The following is a 9,575-nucleotide window of genomic DNA, read 5'->3' on the forward strand; positions in this document are numbered from 1 at the left end:
AGCTTCCTCTCAGTTGTCTGGTGCTCTCTGAGCTACACCGGTACTTAGGCATGTTCCATCCTCCTGTTCCGTGGACCCTTTCATCACTTTGAAAATCATATCTTTCGTTATTACCATTTTTGTATTCATCTTTTTAAAAAAATGTTTGTGTTGAAAAGGCAGATAAACCGACAGGAAGACCTTCCCGTCCACTGATTCACTCCCCATGTGGCCGCAACAGCCAGTGCTGAGCCAATCAGAATCCAGGAGCCAGGAGCTTCCTCCAGGACTCCCACATGGGTGCAGGGTCCCAAGGCTTTGGGCCGTCCTCCACTGCTTTCCCAGGCCACAGGCAGGGAGCTGGATGGGAAGTGGGGCTGTCGGGATTAGAACTGGCCTCCTTAAGGGATCCTGGCACATGCAAAGTGAGGATTTAGCTGCTAGGCTACCACGCCGGGCCCTGAATTCAGCTTTTTCTTTAATCTACTATTGGAATAGCCAGTTCAGGTTTCCCTTTTAGTTTGCTGTTGAAGAGCAGAGATGTTTCGTTTTCATGTTATTTGTCCGTAACATTCAGGGCTGGGTCAGACAAAGCGAGAACCAGAGACAAAGTTCACGTCTCCTGTGGGGGTGGCAGGGACCCATGTTCTGGAGCCTTCCTGCTGCTGCTGTCTCGGGGGACTCAAACCCAGACACTTTTTTTTTTAAAAAAAAAAAAAGAAAAGAGAAGAATTCTGGTGGGTTTTTTTCTGTTTTGTTTTAATTTATATTGGAAAGGCAGATATACAGAGGGGAAGATCTTCCGTCTGATGAGAATCACTCCCCAAATGGCCACAACGGCTGGAGCTGAGCCGATCTGAAACCAGGAGCCAGGAATCTCCTCCAGGTCTCCCACGCGGGTGCAGGGTCCCAAGGCTTTGGGCCGTCCTCGACTGCTTTCCCAGGCCACAGCAGCAAAGGCCCCACTCCCTTGCTCTTAAAGAAGGCGGACTGGGCATTGCATGTAGATTCGCGAGAGGCACCTGTACGTGGTTTCTTCTCCTTCCTACAAGCGAATGGCCTGGAAAGCTGCAGCAGATGGTGAGTGACGGGACATAACAGACTCGACGACGGTCCAGGGCAGGCCTTGCCCCGGTCACTGACCTTCACAGTTGCAATGGAAGGCTCTCCAGGGATGACAGACAGACACTGTGGTCCCGGTGGGCCCTGCTGCCTACGACTGACACGCCGACTCCCATGACAAGTCCTGCCTGGTCCAAGGTGTCTGCTTACCTTTGGATTTCTCTCACTCTGTGTATTTGTGAAGAGTTTGTAGAAGTCACATAGCCACATTGACATTGAAGCAAAGGACCATTAGCAATATTTTTAATAGATTCACCAAGTTTAAAAAAAAAAAAGCCCACTTTAATCTTATTGGAATTAAGTTATGATATTGGAAGCAGACTTTTGAGAAGTTTGTATATACTGAAAAGAAAAGACCTAGAGAAGCGACTAAGAAAGTAACACCAAAAAAATGTAGTGGGAAGGGCTCAGGGCAGTAACCTAGCAGCTGAAGTCCAGGTCTTGCACGCCTGGGATCCCATATGGGCTCCGGTTTTAATCCCGATGGCCCCGCTTCCCGTCCTGCCTGTGGCCTGGGAAAGCAGTGGAGGACGGCCCAAAGCCTTGGGACCCTGCACCCATGTGGGAGACCTGGAGGAAGCTCCTGGCTCCTGGCTTCGGATCGGCTTCACGGCAGCATTTGTGGCCACTTGGGGAGTGAACTAACGTGGAAGCTCTTCCTTTCTGTAAATTTGCCTTTCTAATAAAATCAATAAAAAGAAATAGATTTTTTTATTTTTTTATTTTTTTGAAACGAAAGGTGTAAGGAGTGACATGCAGCAGGGCCACAGAGATGAGGAAGTTGACGAGCGGGGGGGTGGGGGAAGGCATCCCTGCATTTCCTGGGGCCCCATCTCCCCGCTGGGTCCGGCTGCAGCACAGGGCCCTCGGTGTGGGACAGCACAGTTCTTGGTCCCCAGCTTCCCGCGTGGCAGCGGGCACTCTCAGGATTGCAACGCCTCCACAGAACAATGCGTATAACCTTTTGTCTCGTGCGGCGTCCTGTCAGTTACTACCTTGGCACCTTTGTCTTGGAAAGTCGTGCAGGGAAGGAAGGAAAGCAGATATGTGAGCCTTTGCGCGCGCGTGCTCTCTCTCTCTCTCTCTTTCTCTCTCTCTCTCTCTCGCCTGATTGCTTCTCCAGTCCCTCAAGAAGCGAGGAGAAGCAGTGTGAGCTGCTGATGGGCTGTCACACGCCTGCGTGGAGCGCTCTCGTGGGTGGAGCCCTGACCGACACAGCCTGAAGCACGCCTTGGGTGTTCCCCAGGGAGGTCTCTGTGGATCTTTGAATGTCTGCTGTGCCGTTACTTGGCCAGGTAGAGGCATCTTGGGTAAGAGAGCTCTCTCCCTGGAGCTGTCTGACGTTTGCATCCACTGTGCCCCGGCTTCGTCTGGGAGGAGCAGTCTTGGAACCTCAGCAGGGCTCCCTTGTAAGTGCTCATCCGAACAGCTGGTGCCGTGCAGAATCTGCCCTTGCGCTTTTGACATTTGTACGTTTGTCTTTGGGGGACGCTCCTTGGGCCTGTTGTACCTGCAGTTCTTTATCAAGCTTTTTTTTTTTTTAATTGGAAAGTCAGATATACAGAGAGGAAGATCTTCCATCCACTGGTTCGCTCCCCAAGTGAATCCGCAATGGCTGGAGCTGAGCCGATCCAAAGCCAGGAGCCAGGAGCCTCTCCAACTCTCGTATGTGGGTGCAGGGTCCCAAGGCTTTGGGCCGTCCTCCACTGCTTTCCCAGGCCACAGGCAGGGAGCTGGATGGGAAGTGCAGCTGCCGCGATACAAACCAACACCCATATGGGATCCCAGGCGTGCAAGGCGAGGACTTTAGGCACTAGGTCATGGCGTCGGGCTGTGTCGAGCTTCTTTGATGTGAATCGTGTTCATCCAGTTTGGCAGGCTTTCCATCGTGATTTGTGTCAATACTTCTTTCCTTGTCGTGTGTGTGTCTGGTTGCCTGCCGGTGTCCCAGGGTTATTTGAAACTGCCCTTCTCGTGTTGAGGTTGCACGGTGTCTGTATCTGCAGGCCCAGCAATTCTGCAGTTCAAATCCGTGTTTGACCCCTCTGAATCTGGTCCGTGATGATGCCTTTCGGTGACCAGATTTGTTCTGTTTTCTCCTCTTTCTAAAAAAAAATTCCTCATTGAGTTGCAAGTCAGAGATACCCCATCCATTGGTTCACCCCTCAACAGCAGGAGCTTCTTCTGAGTCTTCCCCTGTGGCTGGCGGAAGCAGAAGTACTTGGGCCGTGTCCCACAGCCCTCCCAGGCGCATCAGCAGGGAGCTGGATCGGAAGTGGGGCAGCCGGGACTCGAGCGGGTGCCCGTGTGGGATGCTGGTGCGGCGGACAACAGCTTCACACAGGATGGCACCGCACCGGCCCCGTTGTTTGATGCTTGCTGATGGCAGTGCCAGCCTGCCTCTCACATCTGTCGGTGTGGTTAGGCTTGCTGCCTCCAAGTCTGTCACAGCTGGCCCTGCGGTGACCGGCACTAACATTTCAGCCGCCTTTTTGCCCAAGTACGGGTGTGCTGTGATTTGTTGTCGGAAGCCACACGGCTGGATGCAGTGTGGTCACTCCGGGCACTGGCCTTGCTGGGGCTGCTCGTCCATCACTCTCTGACTGTCCCGTCCTCTGGGTGATGATGTGTCTCCTGCCCCCACGGCATGCAGCTCTGAGCCTCGGAGCCGGGAGCTGTGAACATAGGCACAGTCACCCTGGCCTGGAACAACGGTTTGGGCAGGACATTTTTCTTTCCAGAATAACATTTTACTCTTAGCCAGTGTGTAATAAAGAGGAACAGATTTGAGCCCGGCACGTTAGCCTAGTGGCTAAAGTCCTCGCCTGGCACATACCAGGATCCCATATGGGCGCCAGTTCTAATCCTGGCAGCTCCACTTCCCATCCAGCTCCCTGCTTGTGGCCTGGAGGACGGCCAAAGCCTTGGGACCCTGCACCCGCGTGGGAGACCTGAACGAGGCTTCGGGCTCCTGGCTTCTGATCAGCTCAGCTCCAGCCATGTGGCCACTTGGGGAGTGAATCATTAGACAGATCTTTCTCTGTATATCTGACTTTCCAATAAAATTATTATAAATAAATCTTAAGAAAATAAGTTTATGCTTAGGACTAGCCATTAGGGTTTTGTTTTGTTTTCCCAGTGATTTTTACAGGAAATCCAGTCTGGTACCTGGAGGAGACTGTAACCAGTGGAAGGAGGATTGTCCAAAAGTCACTCACTACCTGCTTTTTTTTTTTTTTCTTAAGATTTATTTATTTTTATTACAAAGTCAGATATACAGAGAGGAGGAGAGAGAGGAAGATCTTCCGTCCGATGATTCACTCCCCAAGTGACCACAGTGGCCGGTGCTGCGCTGATCTGGAGCCAGGAACCTCTTTCCGGGTCTCCCACATGGGTTGCAGGATCCCAGGGCTTTGGGCCATCCTCAATTGTTTTTCCCAGGCCACAAGCAGGGAGTTGGATGGGAAGTGGGGCTGCCGGGATTAGAACCGGCGCCCATATGGGATCTTGATGTGTTCAGGGCAAGGACCTTAACTATTACGCTATCGCGCCGGGCCCAACTACCTGCCTTCTAAGATGCTTCTCTAAGTGTGACGCAATGGTGGCCTTGCCTCAGGGTAAGCCTGAGCGATGCCGCCTGCTGAGCACGCCGACCTGTGACCATCCGTGCGCTGTTAGCTCATGGCTCTGGGGCACGCCTTGCCTGCCAGTAAGAACTGGCCTTCACTGGCGAGATCGTTTCTGACATTGTGGAAAATTTCTGATTCCCGAGAGGCGGTTCTAAACCCATGATTTCACTAAGCATCTCTGGCTCTTAGCTGTGATCGGGTCATGCCGCTCTCACATCTGCCCGTCTCCTTAGCGTTCCTTGCCCCATGCCCGCCATTATCTCAGTTCTGGAGCTTTCCCCACCCTTTCCCGGCTGCACAGCCCTGCAGTCAACTTTTTCTGTGTGAAGAGGTTGAGCCCTCCCAGGGACAGGCCAGCAACATCTCGGGCTGGGGCGGGGAGGGGGGCGTGTAAGAGGCTCAGGAGATGGGGCCAGCGGTAGCGCTTCTCTCTGAGTGATTGCTTGATGAGCGAGCCGGGGCAGTGTGGCCCCACAGCCCTCCGCCTTCGTGCCTAGCTTCAAGCCTTCGCTCCACGCATGGGGAGCTGCTGCAAGAAAGAACCTACTCCCCCAACCCCCGCAGCTCTGTTGTTCAGAACTTAACCTTGCAAGGTAGCCCTGTGAGGTGCGGGTGGGTCTCCTGGGAGCTGGGCAGAGGGGGAGCCCGGCAGCCTGGCTGCATTGCCATCCAGTTCAGCTGCTGGTTGTCACATCAGACATCCCAGGTCGCTCACTCCTGCTCTTAAACGATGTTCCCTGGGTTCCCTGCACTATTTGTCCATCCTTAGGAGACTGTCCGACACCCAACGGGTTGTTTCTGAGTAAGCTTGCGTCGGTTGCACTGGGGAGCAGGTCTGGGAGAGCCTTGGCCTGCCTTGGCACGGGAGTCCCCTGCCCGGTTCCTCTCAACCTTCCTTCTAGAACCTGACAGAGCACCATTGAGGCTGCCACTGCGGGTCTCTGATGACAAGCACAAAACTACTAACCAAAGATCTATGTTAGTGATTGTAAAATCCAAGAAATGAAAGCTCAACGCAGCCAGGGTGGTTATGCTTCTAGAAAGGTTTGCGTAAGGGCCCGGGGTGATGGCTCAGTGGCTACATGCTCACCCTGGTGGTGCCCCGGCCACTGCACTTCCCATCCAGCTCCCTGCTTGTGGCCTGGGAAGGCAGTGCAAGATGGCCCAAGGCCTAGGGACCCTGCAGTTACCCACATGAGAGACCCGGACGAGGCTCTGGGCTTCTGGTTTTGTGTCAGCTCAGCTCTGGCCATTGTGGCCACCTGGGGAGTGAACCAGACAGCTCTCTCTCTCCTTCTCTCTGTAAATCTGCCTTTGCAATAAAAGTAAACGAATCTTAAAAACAAAAAAAAAAAAAGCTGAGTGCTTCGAGCAAAATCTTAGAATTAATAGAATTTGTTTACATTTAAAATAATATAGAGGGCACAGCGTGGTAGTCTATCTGCTAAAATCTTGACCTCACATGCGCTGGGATTCCATATGGGCACCAGTTCTATCCCGGCAGCTCCACTTCCCATCCAGCTCCCTGCCTGTGGCCTGGGAAAGCAGTGGAGGACGGCCCAATGCCTTTGGACCCTGCACCCGTGTGGGAGACCTGGCCGAGGTTGCTGGCATCCTGTCGGCTCAACTGTGGCTGTCACTTGGGGATGAATGATTGGATGGAAGGTCTTCCTCTCTGCCTCTCCTCCTCTCTGTAGATCTGACTTTGCAATAGAGATAAGTAAATATCTTTAAAAACCCACATAATGTTGTTGTTGTAAAGAAAACTCGGAGGTGTCTACACATCCATGAGTCTTCCTGCGGTTTGTAGGAGTGAGGTCCGTAAGGATGATAACGGCAGTGTGCGTCTCGGCCTGTGCGCCACGGGAGGTTCAATTTTAAAATGAAGTTTTTTTAAAAAAAAGATTTATTTATTTTTATTAGGCAGATATAGAGAGAGGAGGAGAGACACAGAGGAAGCTCTAAAAACATTTTTAAAAATGAAAAAATACAGATTAAAAAAGAAATGAAGAAAAAAAAAAAAGACCAGAAGAACATTGAGGAAGATCTTACATCCACTGGTTCGCTCCCCAAGTGGCCGCACTAGCCAGAGTTGAGCCGATCCAGAGCCAGGAGCCAGGAGCTGCTTCCGGGTCTCCCACGCGGGTGCAGGGTCCCAAGGCTTTGGGCCGTCCTCGACCGCTTTCCCAGGTCACAAGCAGGGAGTTGGATGGGAAGCGGGGCCACCGGGATTAGAACTGGCACCCCTGTGGGATCCTGGCGCGTGCAAGGGGAGGACTTTAACCACTACGCTATCGTGCCGGGCCCCCTGTTGTTTCTTGTGGTGACATCTGGTTATCGTGGGAACAACACGGCTGAGCCACCGTGGTTTGGTTTGCAGCGTGTGAGCGTGCGTCTGGGCGCCCAGTGGGAAGAGGTGTTTGCTGTTTTGGCCATTGAAAGGGTATGCCTGAGTGTTAACAATGTCTGGGTCCTGCCCCAAGGCGCAGACAGATCATACAAGGAAAAAAAAAGTGGGTGTGGATGCTTTGATGGTTTTCTGGGCTGGGGGGCCCCAAGGTGGGTCCTCCCAGCTCCCCTCCTTGCCCTTTCTGCTCTGGTTTCGTGATGAGAGTCAGACATCCCTGGACTCGCAGCCATGAAAGAAATGACCCATGATGGCGTGCCTCCTTTAGGGCAGCCTACAGCGGGCACACGGCGTGTTTGATATTATCACTTCAACCCATATGGACGCTTCCCAGTGTTTCATGGCCTTAGAACCATGGTGTGTGTGCCTTCTAAGTTTGGTCTGTGTGAAAGGCAGGGTGGCACGGGGTGGAGAAAGAGAGCCAGCCTCGGGTGTTTACTCTTCAGATGGCACGTGGCTGGGCCTCCATCCGGGTCCACACTCATCTGGCACTTGGGCCATCGTGTGCCAAGTGGAGAGCCGGGTAGCAACAGGTGCAGCCAGGACTCGAAGCCAGGCTCCCTGCCTCATGAGGGCGGTGGCCCGTGTGTCCAACCCCAACTTAGGATGGATTCTGGAAAAGGAATGAGCGAGGGAAGGTTTTCAGCTTTGGTGTTCTTTTAAGGTTTAGTTGAAAGTGTGACACACAGAGAGAGAAACAGTGCAGCATCCATTGGTGCCCTCCCGTGTCCCTGGCGTGCCCTGGGGGCCATGTGCGCCAGCGGGGCGCTGCTGCCCAGGGCCTTCCTCAACAAGGAGCCCCCCTCTTGAGGGCGCAGGGGACCGGACAGCCACCCTGCCTGGGGTCTGTGTCGGGCACCCCTCGGTGGGTCCTGCACAGCCTCTCCAGCCTGCCCGCCCTGCCCGCCCTGCCCGCAGCTCATGATGGAGCAGTCCAAGAAGTCCTCGCTCATGGTGGCCCGCAGCATCCTCAACAACAAACTCATCAGCCAGAAGCTCGAGCGCTATCTGAAGGTGAGGCTGGGTGCCGAGGGGTACCGGGGTTAGACGGGGTGCCGAGGGGTGGGGGGTCAGACGGGGTGCCGAGGGGTACGGGGGTTAGACGGGGGTGCCGAGGGGTGGGGTTCAGACGGCGGTACCGAGGGGTACGGCGGGGGGGGGGGGTCAGACAGAGATACTGAAGGGTACAGAGGGGTCAGACAGAGGTACCGAGGGGTATGGGGGGGTCAGACGGGGGTATGGGTGGGGTCATAGGGGGCCTGGCGGGGTCATGGGGGGCCTGACGGGGTCATGGGGGGCAGGGCGGGGTCATGGGTGCCTGAACGGGGTCATGGGTGCCTGAACAGGGTCATGGGGGGCCTGGCGGTGTCATGGGGGGTATGGGTGTGGTCATGGGGGGCCGGGCGGGGTCATGGGGGGTATGGGTGTGGTCATGGGGGGCCGGGCGGGGTCATGGGGGGCCGGGTGGGGTCATGGGGGTGTGACGGTGTCATGGGGGGCCGGGTGGGGTCATGGGGGCCTGATGGTGTCATGGGGGTCCGGGTGGGGTCATGGGGGCCTGATGGTGTCATGGGGGTCCGGGTGGGGTCATGGGTGCCCAAACGGTGTCATGGGGGGCCGGGTGGGGTCATGGGGGCCTGATGGTGTCATGGGGGGCCGGGTGGGGTCATGGGTGCCCAAACGGTGTCATGGGGGGCCGGGTGGGGTCATGGGTGCCTGAACGGGGTCATAGGGGGCTGGGTGGGGTCATGGGTGCCTGAACTGGGTCATGGGGGGCCTGGTGGTGTCATGGGGGGTACAGGCGTGGTCATGGGGGCCGGGTGGGGTCATGGGGGGCTGACGGGGTCATGGGGGCCCGGAGGGGTGCGGCCCCGGCTCAGCCTAAGCCTGCCCCATTCTTGCAGGGCGAGAACCCCTTCACCGACGGCCCCGAGGAGGACAAGGAACCGGACGAGGCAGAACCGGAGGGCGCCCCGCAGCAGCCGCCCGCGCCCCCAGAGCCCATGCCCGCAGCCGCGTCCCCGCCGCCGCCACCCGAGGACGAGGAGGAGGGCGAGCCCCTGCTGGGCGGGGCGCTGCAGCGCCAGATCCGCGGCATCCCGGGGCTCGACGTGGAGGACGACGAGGAGGGAGGCGGGGGCGAGCCGTGAGCGGGCCGCCATTGGAGTCCAATAAACGCCTTGATCGCCGCTGCGGGCTCCTTGTGCCTCTGTGTGCCGGGGGCGGGGCCAGGGCCGGGGGGCGGGGCGTGGACGCCGGGGGCGGGGCGAGAGAGCCGGCTCGGGCCTCTTGTCGGGGGCGGGGCGTGGATGGAGAGGGCGGGGCGGGGGCGGAGCAAGGACTCCACCGCGGGAGGGCGGGGCGAGGCGGCAGCACCGAGGGCGCCTGCGCAGGAGGGCGGCGGGAGGACAGGCGCGCCTGCGCGGCAGGGTGCGGTA

The 9,575-nt window shown here is 56.4% G+C and overlaps 1 protein-coding gene across 1 annotated transcript in view; it reads left to right on the forward strand.

The window, feature by feature from the left end:
* The window catches only part of AKAP8L (A-kinase anchoring protein 8 like), a 28,470-nt gene extending 19,145 nt beyond the window's left edge, over positions 1–9,325 (forward strand). Inside the window, exons 13-14 of the mRNA XM_004595977.2 lie at positions 8,056–8,151; positions 9,042–9,325. Coding sequence (XP_004596034.2) covers positions 8,056–8,151; positions 9,042–9,287 — 342 coding nt within the window. The 3' untranslated portion in view covers positions 9,288–9,325. The remainder of the gene's footprint in view (positions 1–8,055; positions 8,152–9,041) is intronic.
* The last annotated feature ends 250 nt before the right edge of the window (positions 9,326–9,575 follow it).

Source organism: Ochotona princeps, chromosome 33 (genome assembly GCF_030435755.1).
Source record: "Ochotona princeps isolate mOchPri1 chromosome 33, mOchPri1.hap1, whole genome shotgun sequence".
In the NCBI taxonomy this organism is placed as follows: Eukaryota; Metazoa; Chordata; class Mammalia; order Lagomorpha; family Ochotonidae; genus Ochotona; species Ochotona princeps.